This window comes from Chaetodon trifascialis, chromosome 21 (genome assembly GCF_039877785.1).
Source record: "Chaetodon trifascialis isolate fChaTrf1 chromosome 21, fChaTrf1.hap1, whole genome shotgun sequence".
NCBI classification, from domain to species: domain Eukaryota; kingdom Metazoa; phylum Chordata; class Actinopteri; order Chaetodontiformes; family Chaetodontidae; genus Chaetodon; species Chaetodon trifascialis.
This window is the reverse complement of record NC_092076.1, coordinates 5810363-5832194: the sequence shown is the minus strand read 5'-3', so window position 1 is coordinate 5832194 and position 21832 is coordinate 5810363. Positions and strand designations below refer to the sequence as shown.

General features: G+C 44.4%; 2 protein-coding genes across 3 annotated transcripts; one reads left to right on the top strand and one right to left on the bottom strand.

The window, feature by feature from the left end:
• The first annotated feature begins 2460 nt into the window (after window positions 1-2460).
• LOC139349636 (cerebellar degeneration-related protein 2-like) lies at window positions 2461-9435 on the top strand. Its single transcript, XM_070990574.1, has 6 exons — window positions 2461-2711; window positions 3297-3409; window positions 4947-5095; window positions 5181-5351; window positions 6310-6529; window positions 6777-9435. Exons 1-6 carry the CDS (start codon window positions 2630-2632, stop codon window positions 7371-7373), a joined length of 1332 nt encoding a protein of 443 aa, XP_070846675.1. The 5' UTR covers window positions 2461-2629; the 3' UTR covers window positions 7374-9435.
• Window positions 8485-21725, bottom strand: polr3e (polymerase (RNA) III (DNA directed) polypeptide E). Of its 2 annotated transcripts, XM_070990573.1 has the most exons (22): window positions 21587-21720; window positions 21264-21333; window positions 20662-20772; window positions 19847-19897; window positions 19641-19718; window positions 19445-19560; window positions 19150-19232; window positions 18843-18950; window positions 18207-18256; window positions 17999-18118; window positions 17767-17852; window positions 17309-17353; window positions 17138-17229; window positions 16406-16526; window positions 16230-16311; window positions 16074-16133; window positions 15304-15461; window positions 14184-14245; window positions 13624-14093; window positions 11551-11628; window positions 10369-10491; window positions 9845-10277 (listed from the first exon to the last, which is right to left on the bottom strand). In XM_070990573.1, the coding sequence occupies exons 3-22, from the start codon at window positions 20698-20700 to the stop codon at window positions 10221-10223; spliced, it is 2079 nt and encodes a 692-aa protein (XP_070846674.1). In that variant the 5' UTR covers window positions 20701-20772; window positions 21264-21333; window positions 21587-21720; the 3' UTR covers window positions 9845-10220. The 2 variants fall into 2 exon arrangements, with proteins under 2 accessions (XP_070846673.1, XP_070846674.1); XM_070990572.1 differs by lacking the exon at window positions 21264-21333 and having other exon boundaries at window positions 8485-10277; window positions 21587-21725.
• Window positions 21726-21832: the final 107 nt, after the last annotated feature.

The window sequence follows — 21832 nt, the reverse complement described above, 5'->3', positions numbered from 1 at the left end:
TGAGTCAACCATCTGTCCATTCAGGGGAGACGGGACACAAGTGGAAATTACCTTTTTCTCCTGTCGTTTCCGTCTGCTGCTCTCTGACATCTAAACTTCAACAGTCAGAGTTGTTCAGCTCCAACGGAGAGGAGACGCTCCCCTCTCACTCTATGTCTCAGAACGGCGATGACCTCCTGTCTCCAAGTCAACGGCTTCACTGCGATGCGGCCTGTCGAAGTGCCAGCAGCTCCAGGAAACAAGGCCTGAAGACTGAAAACAAACGCAGTCATGTGAGATGACATATCTGTATGTAGGTGGTTTGGTTTCTTCATAGCCATGGTAGAAATTATTTAGAATAACAGTGCATGAACACACACAGCGACTGTCATTTAGCTCCAAAACTTTTTTTTATTAATACTATAGACAATACATTACTGATATCACATCATATTTCATGAAATTATTATAATAATTCTGAATTGACCAAAGCATCAGGCTGCTCAGATACACAAGTACATTTAAAGGATCTGAATACTTAAATACAAAAATGAAGAATAACTGTCAATTTTGCTTTCATCCAGATAGTAATTCAGCAGTTAGCTTACTGGTGACTTAGCAACACCTAGCAGACAGCTAGTAGAGCACTAGCTTGATTAGCAGTAAACTGATCACACAAAGTCTAACTTATACTCCTAAATTACAAATCAGCAATCACATAACAGCTGTAGTAAAAGCAGTACCTACAGATAATGCTCCATTCAAGGGTATTTAGGCAGAATATAGAAGATATCTGTCAATATTTGCTCAATCACAAATCTGACAAAATGGCGGATGTAACATTGTCAGTTAGGATGCTATGGAGCTAGCATCCGAATGTTCAACTGAAACCAGCTGCTGGTGGTCAAACCAAAATAAAGTACTCCAGGTACTCCAGGTACTCCAGTACATCTGTTACTTTCTGTTTTGCTGACTGAATGTGTTTAGCAGCTTATTATGTATAAAATAAATACCTGGAAGTGGAACTGATACCGGAGGTTTGACAACAGCTGTAGTATTTCCTACCATTATTTATCACTACACATCAAACAAAATGTCTGTATGTTCTGAACTGTGTCTATAATTATCAATATATTCACCATATTAGTATTCTGTAAATGATATATTCTCTTGCGTTGGTTATTAATGTCAGTTTAAGTGTTGTTTGTCGCTGCAGCGCCCCCACGCGGTCACCCGGACTCTGTGCGCTGCGGTTTCCATGGAAGGAACCAAACTCAAAGGAGCAGGTGTGGCGACGGTCAATTTAACTGAGAGACAGGTCTTCACCGGAAACTACCTGGTCTAACCTTCAGCATAAAACCACAGCGTTCACTTTCAGTGAGAAAAATCCCAGCAGTCATTACTGAACTACGAAAATCCAAATGTTAAAACCGTTTGATGTTGAATTAAAGTATATTTCTAAATGAAAGATTAAGAAATATATCAGAAATGGAAAGCGTGTCTGTTAAAAAAGCTCTTTGAAGTTAATAAAAATGTCCTGTTTTGTTCTTTCAAAGATTTGTGATGTATCTTTTTTGTTATCATGCTATTTGTTTTTACGCAGTTTTGCGTGTTTATTTGACTGCTTTTGCTGTACTTTTCACGTTGTTCTTATAGTGGATATTCTGTTTTTGCATTTCACTTTACCTTCCTCACAGTGTTGTAGTGGCGTCTTGACAGATGGCTTCTCCACCTGGTCCTCCCCCTGAATTTAAAAAAAAAAAAAAACCTTGAATAAACGGGATAATAAATAAATCAGAGCAACTACGAACTGTGTGTGAGAGCGACACCACAGTTTAGTCTGGCAATGTGTGATAATGTGCTAAATTTATTGACGAACACGCTAAAATAATACCTCCTCCATTTCCAAACAGTGGCGACCAAACACATCCGGACGGTCAAAGGTGAAGTCGACCTACTGCTTTTTCTTATTAACACAATTAACATTCAGCTATTATTTATTTTATTTCCGGTTAATTTGAATTGTATCTATTGCTGCGTGAACGAAAAATAATAATTGAGTTAGTTGTGGAGTTAAATATTATTATTATTATTATTATTATTATTATTATTATTATTATTATTATTATTATTATTATTATTATTATTTCATTTTATTTTTATTCTATTTTTGCATTTTTGCATTTTTTCCCCCCACCAATCAGATAGCAACTAGAATTTATTCGTTTCAAAAGGAGGCTACTCATTGTCCTGCGTTCACATTGAAATTCGCCACGTCTAGTCGAATTAAAACTTTATTTTCTTCGATGATTTTAAACTTTTAAATAAGAAAATAAAAGTATGTGTTAGAATTTTATCTGTCCTGTCCATGAAGCCGCATCGTAGTCCTCGAAGCTGCTTTGTTTTGGAAATTTGAAACCGGAAACCTGTCCTGAACGCAGCAGAGTGTCGTCAGCAGTCTGTCTGTCTGTCTGTCTGTCTGTCTGTCTGAGCGGGGATGAGCGCACACCGGTGCCGGCTGCAGGCGTGCAGATAGCGGCGGGAAGGCGGCGGACCGGACCGTTTATCGCCGTCCGTTAATCTCTGCGTTTGTCATGTTTAAAAACCGGAATAATCCCTAAAATATGTGCGACTGATTGAAACCGTGAAGATGCTGACAGACATGATCGTGGAGGAAGAATTTGAGATCAAGGAAGAGGAACCGTGGTACGACAAGCAAGACCTTGAACATGGTACAGTTTCCTTTCAGTCTTTGTCTGCGAAGCCTCAGAGTTAAAGGCCGCATTGATCCTTTATTTGACACTCAGGTGACAAAACACTGTCATTAGCTGCAATGAAGGGAGATACAGGACATTTAATATATGCATTAATTACACATTCACCATTAAGCCCTGCAGGTGCACTGGAGGTTAAATTTGCATGATTTTCTGGACATGTTTTCTGTGTAGTCAGGATGTTTTATTCAGTCTGCAAGCTGTATTGGTGCAAATGAAGGAGGAGGAGGCAGGAGTCAGCAGGACATTCACATATGCGGCAAAGTGAAAAAACAGAAGGTCTGGGTGACATAAAGAAGTGACTTTTACTTCAAAAGGCTTTCTGCCCTTCACATGTTTCTTTCACCCAGTTGTGTCATTTATTCGAGGTTTGAATATTCAGTGGGTGAAGGTGGATAAACCCCGTGGCACAAATTTAAAAAGTGGGTTACTGGAGTCCTGCCAGCAAAGGCGAAACCTCACAAAGCTGCTTGTAAAGTCCTCCCGTGTCCACCACTGAGACTCTGAAGCCCTTGTCTGGTCCTTCCCCCGTCTCCCCTGCAGACCTGCAGCTGGCGGCCGAGCTGGGGAAGACTCTGCTGGAGCGAAACAGGGAGCTGGAGCAGGGGCTGCAGCAGATGTACTCCACCAACCAGGAGCAGCTGCAGGAGATCGAGGTAAGGACGTGAACTGCGGGCCTTTATTCAAGATTCACTCGGGATGTGGTGTGAGCAGCAGGGCTGGCCTGGGAAAAGTGCTCAGCGAGGCACCTGCTGGTTTCCATTGTGCCGTCGCAGGCTCACGTTGCACAGCAAAGGCCTCAAATTAGAAAAATGCTGCTGTGCAAGGCTGCAGTTTCCACTGGGGTTTGTACAGTTTCAGTTCAGTTCATCCACTAAATCTGAACTGTGTCCCCTTAAACTACCAGAAACCAGACAGGAGAAGCTCTGAGTTGATCAAACCGTGAGTCACCTTCAGATTTCCTTTCACTTCCCAGTGATTTTCAGATGGAGGTAAAGGTAACGCAGTAAAAGACGGAGCTCTTTGTAGTAAAGACAGAGATAAAACATGTTGAGTTTAAAGGTCCAGTGATTACAGAGGGAACATTTCCTGTATGACTTAACAATATTTATGTACTTATCAAAAAGTATCAGGTCTCTTTTCAGGAACTAGAGGTGATTGTTGGTTATAATCATTGAAAGAACGCTAACCAATTTAATTTACTGTTTGCTGCATAATACAGATTTATATACGCCTGTACTACTTGTCCTAAAAGGTGCATGTCCCTTAAAAGGATTTCCTGGAGACCTTTGACCAAATGATTAGTTCAAGGTCCTCAACAGACAGAAATTCAATATTTAGCTTTAGGTTTTGCAGATTTTCCCTATTTCAGGCCGAGCCTTAATTTCCTTGAGTGAGGTTTGTCCGGGCGGTCGGGCACTAAATCCTCCTCTACGTGTCATACAGAATTAATCTCTAGAGCTCTGCGCTGGATATCCGTGACGTCACGCGTCTGATTCCTGCTCATGACCCGTGAAGCGGTTAATTAGCCGCTTCGCTGTCACTGGTCACTGGGATGAACGGCCTCTAACGCAGCAGAAGCGCCGTGAAAATAAATGTAAAAATAGAAGCGGCCCGTTACACTTTGACGTTCTGTACGTACACGTTGCTCATCAGCTTTTGACTGTTTCCGTCCAGCCTGACGATGACCTGTTGCGCTAACAGCAGGCCTGTGGTCACAGTGAGGGTGATGGGTTTTTTTTGAGCAGGAAGGTTTGATGACGAGAGGTTCAAAGTGTCCTGTGCTGCAGCAGCTGATAAGATAACGTGTTCTTCGAGAAGCTGTTGCGTAAAGGAGCTTTAAAGACGGAGACTTTCCGTTATTGATGTGTTTACATGCCCACATAGACCCTGTTTTCCAGTAAAGACATTACGTTTAGGCAGATTAATCAGAAAAAAAGATCCTGTAATCCATTTTATGAAATTTCTAAATAATGGCTAAGTGTTGCAACATAATGATGATGAGTTTCTAAGTCATTGTTTTGAGAAAGTTGCTCATCATGATGACTTACAGGAGCTTTTCTTTTTCTTTGTTTTGGCAGACATGAGCGTCCATACAGTCTAAATAACAGTAATAGTAAAAGACTGGACGTCTCATTATCATACAAACCCCGTCCTCCTCTCTCGTCTGAACACTTCCTGTCTCTCCTCCAGTACCTGACGAAGCAGGTGGACCTCCTCAGGCAGGTCAATGACCAGCATGCCAAAGTGTACGAGCAGCTGGACGTGTCGGCCCGAGAGCTGGAGCAGAGCAACCACAAACTGGTTCTGGACAACAGGACGGCCCAGCAGAGGATGCAGGGGTGAGACGGGGGGTGTGGATGATCTGAAAAAAAAAAAAAGAAAAAAGAAAAGGTGTGGTGTTTCAGACTGGTTTTCTCTGTTCAGGCTGACGGAGACGGTGGAGCTGCTGCAGACGCAGGTGGAGGAGCTGCAGCATCAGGTGGAGGAACTGAAGTTGAGTCCTTGTCCCCTTCAGAAGCCTCCACACAGAGAGAAGTGGCCTCCTCGCAGCACTCAGAGTGTGTCCTGCCTGAAAGAGCTGCAAAACACACTCAGGTGAGGACGCTGGAGTAACGGACATGTGTCATTAGTGCCGAGAAGATCCATCGATCGATCGTCAGATCGTTTAAATCAATTATCAGGCAAACGTTTGCTGGTTTTAGATTCTCAGATGTGAGGACATTTCATGTCATATTTATGGGTTTTGGATGGTTGGGGAGACAAAACGAGTTCTTTGTGAGCTTCAAGACAGGAAGCAGCAAATCCTCCACTGGATTCAGCCCTCCTCTGTGTGTGTGTGTGTGTGTGTGTGTGTGTGTGTGTGTGTGTGTGTGTGTGTGTGTGTGTGTGTGCGTGCGTGCGTGCGTGCGTGTGTGTGTGTGTGTGTGTGTGTGTGTGTGTGTGTGTGTGTGTGTGTGTGCGCGCGCGCTTATCCTCCTGGCTGGCAGGCGGCCATGTTTACCTGACAGCAGTCTTACTCTGAACGTTTCATGCTGTGGTCACTTCCTGTTGGCGCGGACCGTCCTGTGCTGTGGCGGGTTCACTCTCTGCCCGTGTTCAGTCTCAGTGTGTGTTCAACACACACACAGTTCATGTGTGTGTGCGTAATCCTGTTAGGTCTCCTGCCTCAAAACATCCAGGTCAGGCGGACGGAAATGTCAGATAAAACACGGCAGAGAGGCTCGAGGCAGGTCTGAACTCTGGGGGGTGAGGTTGGAAGGAAGGAGGTCAAAGTCTGAGCTTGAGGGCACGAACGCGCATCACTATCACTGATTTCTAATCTACTCGCTTCTGCTGATAAGTGCTTGATTCCCGGTTTAGTGAGCTTTTCTTATTGTCTCTTATCACCTGTTTTACTGTCTATACATCTAACATGCTTGCCAAAATATACACAATTATAACCACATATATTCGAGACAGATACAGTAACATGCCGGGGATGTAGAAGAGAGAGACAGATGTTTAAAGCCAATCAGATCTGCATGTAGTTAGAAATGTCTGCATCTCTGTGCAGGTATGACTCCGACCCCGACGAACCCTCAGGCGGCCTCGAGTCCTCCGACGTGTCGTGGCGTGAGGAGGAGCAGGCGTCGCTCCGACAATCCCTCCGCTCCCTCCAGACTCAGTTTGCCAGTGAGCGCGCTCTGAGGGAGGAGTCGGAGCGAGTGGCCGAGCTGCTCGCCAGTGAAAATGCAGCGCTGGAGCAGCAGCTGGTGGGGATGGAGGGCTGTCAGGTATGTGTGGCGGGTATGGTGAGAAAGTTTGCATCGCTTATCAGCTGTAATATGATCCTGTGTGAGGCTTGGATCTAAAAAGAAAACATTTCAAAGAAAGAAAAAAGCATTGTCGGCTTGTTTTCCTGGCAGTGGCACCACAGGGATGCTTTAAATCATGTCATGAAGCATCATCACTCACTCACTCCTGGTCCTTCTGAAACATGTCAGACTCAGATTTCTACATTTTCTTTTCTTTCTGCTTCAGGCCAGAGTGGCTGAGCTGGAGCGTGAGGCCGAGGAGCTTCGCCAGCTCTGGAAATCCTCCACCAGCTCCGCCAGGCCGGACATCCTCCACAGCCTGCTGCCCTGCTCGATGTTCCTCAGGCTGGAGGAGGAGAGTGGAGGGGATGCAGCTGCAGCGCGAAGCCCCCGCCTCCTGAAGCGCTGGGACAGCGAGCGGCTCATGAAGGTGGCGCAGATGCCCGACTCCCCCGACAGGATCTACGACCACGAGTGCTCCTGCGTGCGCCGCGCCGAGGTGGTGAAGTATCGCGGGATCTCGCTGCTCAACGAGGTCGACGCCCAGTACAGCGCCCTGCAGGTGAAGTACGACGAGCTGCTGCGGCGCTGCCACCTGGGGCAGCAGGAGGACGAGCAGGACGGCCTGAGCCACAAGTCCGTCCAGACCCTCGCCGCCGCTTCTCCCGCTCTGACGGACGTGGAGGACTTTGAGGACTTTCACCAGCCGGAGTACAAGGAACTCTTTAGGGAAATCTTCTCCCGCATTCGGAAAACCAAAGAGGACCTGATTGAAAACAGGGCGAGAGCCTCAGCCGGTGAAACGCTGCCTGTTTCACATTAGTTGCTTCCAAAAAAAAAAGAAAAGAAAGAAAGACTGCTGCAAGATCAATTATTGTCTTCCAGTTACAGAGAGACTCTTTGGAAAGATGAAGCTGACTAACTTCACATTTTACTGTATGTTATTTACCCAGAAATGGTGATCGCCACGCAGAGGGGTTCAGAGATACGAGTGATGCAGGAACACGAAGGCCAAACACCACCAGCTCACGTCTCAGATGTGGCTCTTTTTGCACAGAAACACCGGTGCTGCCTGACACTGCCGTCTCTACTGTACAATCACTCTACCTCACAGACGAGCTCCTGAGGGAATCATATCTGGGTCCTCCTTTCACAAGCTGCACCAGTCACACTTTATTTTACGGCTCCAGTAGTTTCCTGATTTCCTAAAAAATGATGATGTGAATTCTCTGAAAGTTTCCTGGAAAACGTAGACAGAAAGGTGCAGCTTGGTTCTAATTACAGAGGAAACAGGGACTGTATTCATGTTCTACATTTCCAGTTTAACTATAGCAATGAATTTGCAGTGTGACCTCAAAGTCAGTGCATGTGAAATTTGTTAAAACTTAATTGTACGCGATCATATAACAATTCAATATATTGAATAAGGAAGATCAGCTTTCCAAGAAATTTTTTTTCAAGTTTCAAAAACCCAAACGTACATTGAGTTGACTGTCAGAAAACTAAAAAAACAGGAAATTATTCACACTTAAGATGGAACCAATGATTGTTTATTGCAGTAAAAATACAAATTGTCTAAATTGTTGCTTTATTTATCTACCAATTCACCAGCAGTTTCAGCTCTGAGTGTAACCTAAACGCCTTTCTGCCGACACATTTCTGACAGTTCAACATACAATAGAGAATTAAGTTTCTTTATTTTAAACCTGCAATAACCACACTGACGCATTAGCTTCTTAAGTTTAAATGGCAAACTTGTTAGCAAACAGTTCTTTGAATGTAAGTCCAGCGCTCTTCTCTTTTAGCTCTGTTTTTGGTCTCCACCACCAAATTTAGCTGCTACATGCTTCTCCAGCTCGTCGCTCACTGTCTCTCTGCTGTTTGGTGCTGAGCAGGTAGCATAAAGTGACTTTTTAGATCTTTTTCACTGTGAACAGCTGCAGCCAAAAACAAAGCTACGGACAGAAAAACAAGGAGCTGAAGCCTCCGTAAAGCCGGGGGAAGCCCGGACGATGATTCTCTGGAGGTTCATCACAGCCAGCGACCCAGTTCATGTTGCTTTCACTGACATTTGATACGTTGTTATAAAATGATTAACTGTTGATGCTTTAAACTCAACTGAACTCACATAACCTTACATCTGTTTTCCCTGTAATTGGTCCCAAATCACGCCGCTCTTTCTGGGAAACTTTTTTAAAAATAAGGAATTTTCAGATCCGTAAAATAAAACGTAATTACTGTTTCAGCTCTTTTTGTTTACAGAGGACAAATGTAAACTTTCTTTCTTTCTTTGCCGCTGTATATGAAAAATAAACGTAGCTTTTTTTGGTGATGGTTCTGCGAATGAGCAACGAATGACCACAATCTGAGGTCATGTTGGTGAGGGAGTTTATATTATTACAAGTAAACGCTGGTGATTCAAGGTGCTAAAGTACATTAGGATTTTTGTAACTGTAACTTATTTCTGAAAAACTTGATTATTGTACATTAGGTTAGATGACTGTGAGTGAATGTTATATCAAAGCTAAGTTCTGAGGTTTACCAAAAGACTAACTGTGTACCTGATAATGTAACTCCTGATATATTAGCCTCATGAAGCCATGTATGACTAGAAGCTTCTGCTGCCTGACGTCCATGTGTCCTTCTTAAGCTTAAAACTGTGCACTTAGTTCATAGATGTCTATAAAAATCACATTGAGATGCACTTTAGGTTTGCACACGCGTTATCAATGCTCTTCTGACACTTTACCTTTCTGTCTTAGTTAGAAACGTGTGACGTGGACCTGAATAATCTGCAGTATGTATGTGCGATGTGTTTTTACCTGTTTCATGATTGGACCTCATGCTTTGTCATTGCTCTGAGCCATAAAACATGAAACAAGCCGAGTCAGCAGGTTTGTGTCTTCTTTACCGAGTCAGCCATGAAGTACTCAAAGCTTTTGAATAGTAGCAGTACCACAGTTTAGAAATACTCTGTTAATGATGTAAAAGTACAAATGTATGTATCAAAACATACTTAAAGTACTTGTAATGCAGAATGGCCCATTTCAAAATGTTGGCGAATAATAAATCCTGATGCATTAACATGTTCATCACCTTTATGCTGCAGTTGGTAGAGGTAGAAGTCATTTAATGACTTTACAGCTTGTGAATTTCCCCTGGGGATCAATAAAGTCTTATCTTCATATATAATAATACATCACACTATGATTTGTTTTGCATTATTAATCTGAACCTGCAGTCGTCAAAGAAGTGTAGAGGAGTATTTTCGAGTGTAAAGTAGCAGGAAATAGTCCGAGTTGATATTACAATGTTTATTGAACAAAGTAACCAACCAATGAAAACAAAACAAACTGTATATATCTCTTGATATTTCTTGATTCTTCAATCATCGCTTTGCCGCTCAGACACTCGTAGTGTGAGACTGTGGGAGTTCCTGTCGTCCACGCCGCATCGAGCGCTCGTGTTAATGTCAAAAAAGCTTCGGATGAAACGAGAAAAGCTCTGTGTTCTGAGCACGGCAGGCGGCTGACATCTTTGTTCTCCGATCGCCTGCCCTCAGAGCTGGGCGAGCTGTGATTGGCTCTCATCTGTCTGACTGCCCTCCCGCTGGACACCCGGGGGAGGATTTGATTGGCCGACGGTGACCGCAGGGGGCAGGCTCTCAGCGTCAGGACTGGATGGTTCCTTTGAGGTACCACATCCCTGCGTGGCTGCTGCAGCACTCCTGGAACAGCAGACGACAAGTTAGATCATCAGAGAGAGAGAAACAAAAAGCTCCTACAAAGACGGAAACGTTCAGTCTCATCACATCTCACATTGAGCAGCCGGTCAATGTCCGCCTTGGGGACGTCTCCGAACTCCTGCGCCAGCCTGGCCTGCACCATGTTCCTTCTGACCCGGTAGTTCTTCGTGAACAGATCGTACAGCAGCCGACGGTGCTGCAGGAGGGAAAACACAAACAGCATGTGATGAATTCAAGAGGACAGTTCGACATTTTGAGATTTGCAGCTCACTCTTCTTGTTGTTGGTAGATGTGTTCGCCGGAAAACAGGAAACAGAAAGCAGCATGGAGGCCGGAGACAACGTTTTGCTGGTTACCTTTTAACACCTTTCATGAGATGATGATGATGAGAAGGAAACTGAGTAATAAGTAGACAGTTCTGTCTGATCATCATCATGCCGAAAAAGGGGAAACAACCAGTGTCTCAATCAGGTGTCATGTTTCCATCACTGCCAATCGAACCTGGAGCTGATAAATTAGCTGGTATTATTCTACCTACCTGTCCGGGGACCACAGGTGGAAAACAGCCATTTTCTTAAAGAGCATCACACATAATATCGCTTTGTTTTAAATAAAGGTTTATGTTTTTGGTGCACTGTCCCCATTCAAGTAAAGATGCATGAAACATGAACTTCTCAACTAAGAGTTCCATAAGAGGACTGACATCTCTCCTGTGTTAATTTGAGCTGGAGCCAGTAGCATGTTAGCTTAGCATATCTTGTAACTCCTCACAGTGCAGCCGAAAATCACCTTGCTTTGGTTTTTGTGCGGTTTAAACAAACGAGACTTGACGTGTTAATTAGTGAGCTTCAGAGGTGCTGACAGGCAGAATTTGTTGCCTTTAGACAGAGTCGGGGTAGCCCCCTGTTCCCAGCCTTTATGCTAAGCTAAGCTAAAGGAAAAGGAAAGACAGAGGAAGTCCGGTGCAGACATTTGCAGCTAAAATACCACAAAGTGTCAGCTGCATCAAAGATGAGAGAAGAAAACACTTGACTTTATCTTCGATTGTGGCTCACGAACTGAACCGTGCCCTACTTTTCTTGCAAATCACGCCCCACCCTGAAACGCTGTGTGTGCTGTTATTGAAATTCAGGTGAAATTGGCGATCGCTGAAGGCTCTGACTTGTGGCGTGTTTCTGCTGCGAGAGTCTGCACGCAGCGTGAGACGAGAAGCTGTGAAACTACTCGAAACCTGTTGGGAAATATTGGCGTGTACCTTGTCGAATTCCTCTCCGGTCTCCCACAAACCAAACACCTTCTGTTCATCGGGGGCTGCTGTGCTCTGAGCAGGAAACTACAGAGAGAAACAGAAACGTTAGAAAGACATTCGACAGGCACAAATCCCAAAACCTGCACCTGGTCTGAGCCGCGCTCAACATGCACTGTGGATCAAAACAGCGGTCACAAACTAAACTGCAGGATTGAGTTTGGGCTTGAACAAGTGGATTTCTAACAAACATTAAAATGTGTGCACGCTCATCAAAACCTGAATGTGAATCATTTTATGCAACAGTTACAGCCATGTCTTCCTCCTAGACACGTAATTTGTCTGATAATTTGATCTCTTGAAGAGGTCGAGCAGTGCTGTGACCAGAAGGACCAACACTGCGAGCTCCAAACCAGGATTACCCTCCAGACACAACCCACCGCCTCGACGCTGATCTACGGACTGTCTGACGTGAAAAAACATAATGTTCACGGTGGCGTAGGAGGCGAGTCTCCTGATTCTGGATCCGCCTGCGTTTGCAAACAACCCGGATTAGTCCCTTAGCAGTAATGAGCTTTACTTCGAGGCTGATAATCTGTTGCATAACAAAGATGGCATCCAGCCATCTCCTAACGTCAAGGCGGCAGATGGGATGAGACCTGAACCAGGACAGGGCTGGTCCTGGCAGGAGGTCTGGCTGCTTGATGAAACGGAGCATGTGGCACAGACCACGCCACTGAGCCCGCGCCACACCAAGTAAAGCACAGCTAGAACAACAACAGCAGATTACATCCATCTATATTAAGCCTTCAAACAGCAGCCTGAGTCCAAACACAGGAGGCTGAGCAGCTCCACAAACACAGAGGTGTCAGGTGGCTGCTGGGACCCGAATGGAACCTGAGAACCAGGTCTGCGTTGCTTCAGCGCATCGTCCGCTCTACGAGCAACAAAAGCAGGACCGTTAAAGCCGTTGCTCTGTTTGAGAAAACTGATAGCTGCCGGCAAGGAAACCCCCGTGTTTAGCACCAACGGGCGGGTTTGACGAGACGGGGGCCAGAATAGCAGCAGCTCTTAATCACAGACAAACAGGATTTTAATCCCAGCGCTTAAAGGCAGGACGCTCAGGCGACACAGCAGCACTCAGCTCAGCTTGTTCCTCAGGTGTGGCCCTTTGGTCCGAGCCACTTTGAACAGAAACCTAATTAAAGCTTTTTAATTAAAATGAGCTGCTAATGTTCAGGGGACGCGCCGGAAAGCTCGTATTACCAGGACCGTGTTTAGATCAGAGGTAGCACCACTGCAAAAAAACTGCTTTCTGATTCACTTAAAGTAACTGCTGCACTGACTGATCCATGAGGGCGATGGCGCTTTTAGCTTCCACCAAAGTAAGACGCACATACTGACTGTCATTAGCAATCAATCTGCAGATTCTTTTTTCAGAGTGTGCAAAGTGACAATTGTTTTTCAAACGACGTCTTCAAATGTCTCATTTTGTCCAAGCGAAGGTCAAAAAACCCAAAGATCTGACATATATTTGACAAAAGGGCAACAAAAACAGTAACATTTTGCTAAAAAAGGGTGTGAAACAATTAACTATCCAAATAGATGCAGATGAATTTTCTGTCGATCAGCAAATGAATCGACTAATTGATCCAGCTCTAATTGCTTTTATCCATGTTATCCACACTCTACAGACCATGTGTTTACTGTGCAGCATCGTGCTAACTAGGGCTGCAACTTACTCATTATTATCTGACCAAAAATACTCCGTTTATAATGACAGAAGAGAGAGAAACACAGAAAATGATCACATTTCAGAGCCCAAACTTGTGCCTTTTTTGTTGCTGACTCATTATCTCTCCATCATTTAATCAATGAATCATGAATAACTCGTATCTGCACTGTCTGATGAGGCAGTGTTGAGATGGAAAAAGCTGCTGTTCCTGCCTCAAAGCAGTACCAGCTGCTGCCCACGGCAAGCCTTTTCCTCTCAGATACCTTTTCCACCCACACCAGTGCAGCTCCATGCAGTGAAATCCTGAGTTTTGACAGCAGACGGTAATATCCTCCTCAGATACTCACAGGCACCATTATCTGTTTGCAGTGGCTGAGCAGTATGGCGTCCTGTAGCATGTGGTCCGACACGGAGTGGAAGACGCTCCGTCCCGCCGGCATGGAAGCCAGGTGGAGGTTAAACAGCCTCTTAAACTCGTTCAGCGTCACTACAAAATGCTTCCTGAAAGTCTTGAGCACAAAGTCCTGCAGCTCCAGGGACGCCGTGTTGGCGGGACTCCCGTTACCGTTAGTGTGATCGAAGCCAGGGGAGGTGGCGCTGGGGTAACCGTTCACAGAACCGTTGGGGATGGAGGAGGAGGACGGGGAAGGGGACGTGTCCATGGGTTCGTCTTCCCTGTCGCTGACGGGTTCCTGTTTGACGTGCACCCTGCTTCCCGCCCGTCTGGCGTCCAGGTCCTTCTGCAGGGACGCCTGTTTTTCCTGCGCCCGCTCCTGAGCCATCTTCAGACGCTGCTCCCCGCTGACGTGGACGGGCTCTGAAAACAGCACACACGTCAGCTCGCACATGATCAATAAGTCGTCAGCGATGTTTGAACAGGTGGTTATCACAAACAGTCAGTACAGACCAGGCTGAGGGGAACTCTTTGGCATGAAGTCTTCTTTAGAGAAGTTAAACACCTTTTCCAGCCTGAAAGGAAAAACAAAAGCACAAATTTGTCTCAACATTTGATTGATTGATTGCTGCAAAGAGAATTTAAACAATATCCTCCTGAGAAACGAGGAAAAAATGTAAAATGTAATTTTTTTGTGATTTCCTGCCTCTTTGGAGCTCTAAAACAACAACAACTCACAATTAAGAATTTTGTAAAAATATTTTTAGTTTAGGTTTTACAGCATGTCCACTGTAGTGGACTAACAGGACGATTTTACCATAATACTACGAAATCATAACAGGCTGACAAGGAAACAAGAACGTCAGTCCATTTTTTAAATGAAACTGAACATGTGGCCCGTATCTTTTGTTGAACTACCGAACAATTAAACATTCATAACGTTGCTATTATTTTTCCCAACAAAAAATTTAACTGAATTCCAATTTTATGATTCCTGACATGTTCATAAAAAGGAAATATATGATTAGCATAGTTAAAAAAAACAATATCTTAACAATATTTGTCTTATCTTTTCTCTTTTCCTGGCATTTGCGTTTTGCTGCAGTCTCTGCTTTGTCTCAGCATGAAAACAAAGTTCCCATCATCCCACCCAGACATGTGAGATATCGCTGGAAAGGCCAGGATGTCCTCTACTGAGCACACCAGGACTTAGCTGGGTAGCTCAAATGAGTCAAAAGATATAGACCGAAACAAAATGTCCACTACAGAGGACACAAATGAATCGGCTGGGTCTCAGGAGGATATAACTTATATAAATATAAAAACACTTTACTTACTCGAGCTTTAACATTCCACCACCCTCTAAAGCCACAACCCACAGAGAGGACACATGTTCTCTTAAATATATAAATAAAATGTACGTAGAAAAAAACAACAAAACTACTCATTTTTACTGTGTTACACTACACAAAAACCCAATGTGACTTCTCGCCACTTCTGGCCATGATGGTGCTGCTTCCATAGAGCTGCAGGACTGAAAAATGAGCCCGGAGTGAAAATGCGACGCTCAGAAAAAGCTTTGGTTTCAGACTGAACGGCAGCAGATTGTTCAGGTTCTTTGGGTGTGACCTACTTGCTCTGGATGCCGAGCCACAGCATGTGCTGCCTGTGGGCAACATCTGGGTGCTTCTTGATGAAGTCTGCGTCAGTAGGCAACAGGAACTCCCAGCCGCGGTTGACTCGAGGAGCTGCCACGTGCTCCAGGAACTCCTTCACATCCTCTGGAGGAAGCTGACGGGGACAGAAGAAGAAGCTGTTAGCTCTCTTTAGCTGAACGAATGAGCGACTGTGGCCTGATGGTGGGAGCTGGAGCGAGCGTTCAAAGACGCTTCTGCTCCAGTGAAGCCGCTCAGCATCCAAACAGCCACGAAAGGCCGACGCTGAGCACGTCCCAGGTGAAGGAGTTTGTTTGTTCGAACTCCCTTTGGCTGTGGCTGCAAACAAAAATGCGGTCTTGCAATCACAACCTGCACTATTTTTTGCAATAAACTGTGAAATCAGAAGGATACGCTTGCAATATATTCGACCACTTGAGTCCAAATTCAGTCTTAAAACAAGCACAATTAAATAAAAGGAGAAAGTTCGTCACACTTCCACATAAAACTGATTTATTGTCCCAGGGGGAGGATTGTTTTCAACCTTGCAAATACGTTGAACTCCAGAGAGACTAATTTACAGTGAAAGCAGCCTCTGGGCCAAATTACACAAAATGAGAGAAAACCTACATGAAATTCAGTTAAAGATGCAACAACTGAACACATGAAAGATCCGCTGGGGCATCTTTAGCTGTTACTACCAACAGGAGCATCATTCACTTTGAGATAACGGCCTCCTGATTCTTACTTTGATGATGGATGCGACCTCCTTTCTCATCACTGAGCGCTCCAGAGTGAACCTCCACATCTACAGAAAGGAGAGATGAGTCACCGTGACTTTGAACACATCACCAGGCTGCTTAATTCAGAATAATTTAATAAATAGGGAAAAACAGCAGCTCACCACGAAGTCTCTGCCACGACAGAGCACCTCAGCGGGGACGCCGCTGTGAGGGCTGCAGGTGTTTTTAGGATACAGAACGTCACTGAGGATAAAACACAGAGTCGGTGAGTTTAAGGAGAGAAACATTAAACGCTACAGAACACACAGGCCTCCTGCATGATGCATGGACGTCTCACCTCTTCACAACCCAGTTCCCCTGAACCAGCAGCGCCACCTGCTGGATGCAGCGCAGCACTGCGGTGGAGTCTGTGCCGGAGGCAAGCAGGCCCATCAGGTTAGCGAACGGCATCACCTTGACTGGAGACGAGAGGCGCGGTGAAGGAAATCTACATTTCAGACTGAACGCTGGTGTAAATGAAAAGCGGCTCGTGAGGAATGTGAGCGAAAAACAAAACAAATGGTCCTGAAATATGACCGTGAACAGAGAAGCAGATGTGTGTGCAGAACTTTGCACTTCTGTTTGAAAGCATTCAATAATCCTGAGACTGAGGAGGACACATTTTTACATCAACACACATTTCAGATTATTATCTCACTCCATATAATCTTTATACTGTGAATATTTGCATACTTTTAGATGAATATTTGGCACATTTCTTCCTCTTTGTTTCAATCACTACATGCTATATGATCGCTCTTTTAATTGTAAAAACAAACTATTTTTCTTTTTTTTTATCTCACATTTTTGTAGCGCTTGTTTTTCTTTTCCTTCTCTTACTGTGTTTATTGTTATGCATCAAAAAACCAGGGCAAATTCCTCATAGGTGAAAACTTAACTAACAATAAGCCTGATTCTGATCTGCCATCCACACTAATGTTTTGTCGCCCTCGTCTGGCACAAAAAGAAACCTGCACTGACTCGGATACTGATCCATTTAAGTGAGTTTTGTCTGACTGTGTTGGCCTACCGTTCTTCATCAGGGTCTTGACTTGGTCTCCCAGAGGCAGAGTGCGGAGCTGAGCCATGGAGAGGACATTACTGGGACCGACGGGCTTCACACTGACAGAGACAGAAAACCAGACGTTAACGAAGTGTCTCTGAAACGGTCGGGATGCTCAAATCTCAGAGGAATACTTACACTTTTTCCTCTGCGAGAGGCGGCATCAGCATTGACAGGTACTCTCTACAAAAAGAGGAGAAATCAATCAGGGAGAGAGCTTAATTACATGACGTTAAAGGGAAGAACTGAAGCAACAGTTGATCGATTATTGAACCAGATCAAACAAGTCAGTCGGCGGCAGAAAACACTCCTGAGGTGAGTTTGTCATTTAATGCATCTATCAGCTCAGCTGTATGAGCCTTTAAAACAGAGTTCATTTTAAATCGAGACTAAAATCTACCTTTATTCACTTCCTTACAGTCTAAAGGTCCATCACCTTTTCCAACATGTGAATGTTTTAATGTGGTTGTTTTATTTTTTAATTATTTTAGCTCATTATCCTTGATGTTTTAATGTGGTTTCTTTATTCTGATGTTATCATTTCATTCTTTGCTCGATGTTTTACGTGTACTCAAACGTCATTCGCTGATACTCACTTGGGAGTTTTCACCAGTTCGGAGTTCTCTGAGGCGTCCACGGACTGGCAGAACAGGTACTGTCTTTCATGGTCCGAGCGTCCATCCTGAATTCACAACAAAGACAAAACTGATGCTGCAAACGCTTCAAAACCCAATTCAACACACGACACTATTCGCTAACAGAAGGCGACACGAGCACGCAGATGTTCGCCCGAGGACCCAAAGCCCTAAAGGTGAGTACTCCTCATACCTTCACACTGTGGTAGTGCAGGTTAATCCAGGGCTCCTCCGCCTGCTTCTTCTGGAGGAACTCGTACGACTGGATCCTCCTCTGCCGGGCCTGCTCCGACTCGGGACGAGCAAACCTCACCTGCAGCGGAACAGAAGTGTTTAGAAACGACGGGTTTACACTGACACGTAGAGCCAGCGTGAGTTTGCGTGTGTTAGTGAGTCTTCACCGTGATGGCCTTCGCGTCCTCCTCAGCTTCATCCTGGGAAGAATCTCCACCTGCAGATACACGACTGGTCATGTAACAGCCATCACACCTCATCACACAAGTTAGCCCCAAAGGTATGAGCCATTTTTAAAAGCTTATATTAAACCACAGACTTATGAAAAAGTATTAAAAAATAAAATTAGTGTCAAAACACAGATGTGATTTCTGCTGTGGGGGCTCACTAACGGTTATTTTCACTACTGATTAATCCACCAAGACGGTAAAAAATGTCTAAACAACTGTCTAAAATCCCCAAAATATTCCATTCACAATGATATAAACCAGAGAAAAGCAGCAAATCCTCACATCTGAGAGGCTGCAAGAAGAGAACTGTGGCAATGAAAATCAAAATTAACTACAGATTAATCATCTGTTCATCTACTATTGATTAATCAACTATCAGTGCGATCAAAACAGCTTTAAATGATTTAAAAGCTGGTATTAGTTGACAGTTTCACATTGAATTCTGTCATGCATTTCAGTTGGATTTGGATGTTGGATTTGCAGTGAACAGTAAATTAAATCTTTGCCCGTGTTCTCCTGTTGATGAAAAAAAGCTCACACTAAAAAAACATTGAAAAACAAAGGTGGACACACCTTCGTTGGCTGCCTCCCTCTCTCTGGTCTTGTTGTCAGCCTTGTCCAGGTAAGAGAAGCTGGGTCTCATCTGGAGGATTCCCGTCAGAGGTGTGACGTGAAGCTCACCTGCTCACATAAACAACAGATCAGCTGAGTGGGCCGACATATTTGGTTATCTTAAACGTAAAAACAGTGAAGTCGTGCGATGTAAATAGAAGAAAAGATAAGAAATGTAACTCTGATAAAGATTCACATGGACTCTGTGAACGACCTTTGTGTATTTACAGAAGCAGGAGCTACAGTGGACTACAGAACCAGCTCAGACCTTTGCGAAACACAGCGGCGGCATATCTGGAGGTGTTGGTGGTGGCCTGGATGGAGGAAAAGGTCTGTTTATCCATCATTTTCCTGCAGAAGAAAAGCAAGAGAAGAACGCTCAACGCTCAAGATACATGGGAGTTGCTGATCTTCTCAGCGAACTCTTCACCGGAAAGCTTTAAGTGCATTTGCCAAAAGTGTTGATGTTGTGCTTTGAAGCACTGGAGGAGAGTAAAGTAACAGAAACATACAAAGAGGTCAGTGGAAATGTGAGTGCAGACGAGCTTTAACAGGACACATACGCCGAATAGGTGCTGGTTTCGTCGCAAGTCGTGCCGTCCACGTTCAGCGCTATCTGCTCGCCTTTGCTGCAGCAGTAGTTCGGACTCTTTGTGTTGATCGCCATTTCCAACTCCACCTGCAACACGGGGGGAACAAAAACACTCAAAACTGTTTCTAGACCGGTGCATGATAAAATAAGAAAAGAGCCTTCTTCACCCTTTGCTGCTTGGGTTTGATCTTAGCCGCCAAGTGGTTGACATCATCATAGGTCATTGTGGATGGTCTGACGGGGTACTGTGTCAGGAAACAGGACAATAAAAAGGTGATTAGTGAGTGATTCAGGAGGCTTATTCACATACAAACTGCTCACAAAGGAAGCCGTACTCACCAGCATTAAGCAAAACAAAGGAAAAGCTCATTACCTGGAAGAGATACAGCTTATCTGCAAGGCTTTTGGCGAGGTACACGTCAATCTAAAAGAAAGACAATGATCAAAGTTATTCAGACTTTACACGCTGGTGTGAGGAACAGGTAGATCTTCTCATTCGACCAGCCTTTTCTTTAATCCTGTGACCTTTTAGAGAAGGGTGTGATTGTTTGTCAGGCTGTTTGTCTGCGCTCGTCCAGGTGTGACTGGCTGTGTTTTGTTGTCGTATCTCTGCTCTATTTGTTCACTTATCTGTTAAATTAATGTACTCAGCTGACAGCAGCAAAGCAGCACTTGACCTTACAGAAAAGAGTATCCCAGTGCAGTGTGGTATACAGATTTTGAATTAAGGAAAAGGAGAGCGCTGGTATATGACTGAGAACCGGTTATTAAGAGATGGCTGTGCATCCCTTCCTGTGCAGCTCATTCGTTCTTATTGACGATGTAAAACTGGAAAATCTGGTTGAAAACATAAAATTTTCATTTCTGATAACAGCTGGGCACTGTAGTTTTTTAAAAACATAACTCGAACAGGTGTAAACAGTGCAGTTTTTGGGGACTATTTTCAGCCGTGGATTGGTACGCACTGAATGAGATTAGGAGTATTTTGGGTTTCAAATAAACAGGCACGTGAAATTGAACGGCTAATTGATGTGCTTTAAATCACTCTTGAACAACAGCTGTGGCTGCAGAAGGAAAAACTCCTTTCAGCATCACATTTCAGCTAACCAGGCATCGCTCTGCAAGATCAATTCACTGTAGATAAGAGCACCACCATCCTTATCCTTTAACTTGAGCCTGTGCACATACCTCCTCTATAATGGGGTCGTCATCATCCCCGCTGGCCATGTTGATGTGAACAGAGCGAGAAGAGGAGAGGAGAGGAGCAGCAGCAGCAGCAGCAGATCTCAGAGATCCAAACTGGAAACAAAGAAGCACTGAGTTACAGGAATTCACTCCCATCACTGCTCACCAACTGGCTGCACCCAGACAACAGATGACAGGCAGCTGGTGCAGCAACAAGAACAATGTGATTCAGCAAACCAGGGTTACATCAGATTTTATTACAGTTTGTCAGGGGGCTCGGGCTGTCAGTCCTCGGGATATCTGGAGTAAAGGGTCTACCTTTAATTGACCCATTCCGGAAAGTAAATCGTGAAAACCCTAAAGTTGGAGGACAGCCGGACCATGATCATGCAGTCTGTCAATGACGCTATTACTAATACAGCCAGGTAAATCTCACATGATGCAAGACAATGCAACCCACATTTAATGACTTCTCTTCATGAAAACGTTGTGTAAGGCGTCAAGCAGCGATTTCAGGTTGTTATAATCCCCATTAAAGGCAATTACTCTTAAAAAGAAGTCTCATCACTAGCTACGTTAGTTTGATTAGCAAGCTAGCAACAAACCTTTAACCACTTGTCACAGGCCTGCACTACACAGCGGGTTAAATGTTCATTCCGACACGAAAATACACACCTGTAAAAGAAATCAAGAGAAAGAGCAATGAGCTCAATATTTCCCTTTCCGGTAAACAAACCGACAAGCGATGAAACTGGCTAACATGCAGGCAGCCGGTGATACGGAACCTAGCCAGGCAACTTTAGCCTAGCAAGCTAGCTTGGCGTGCTAATATACACATGCCAGACAAAATAACGCACAGTCAGTCAACCAGGCCTGGTTTTATACCTCGTTTTTTCTAAAGAACATCCAGGCGTGGTTTAGCTCTCACCTGCACACTTCACTGTAGTCTTTTGGCTATCTCATCCGTGTCTGAACAGTCCAGAAGTGTGGTGCGTAGAGGTGTAGGAGTAGTATCTAACTCATGCTAACACAGCTGAAGTCTGTCGGTACTTCAATCTGCTCCACTCAGACACGTGGGGAGGAGCCCATGCCCATAATGCACAGCGAGCCCATTGCAGAGTTGTGTTTTCTCGTTATTACTTTACAGTTGTTTTTAATTTTGTGTGCAGACATT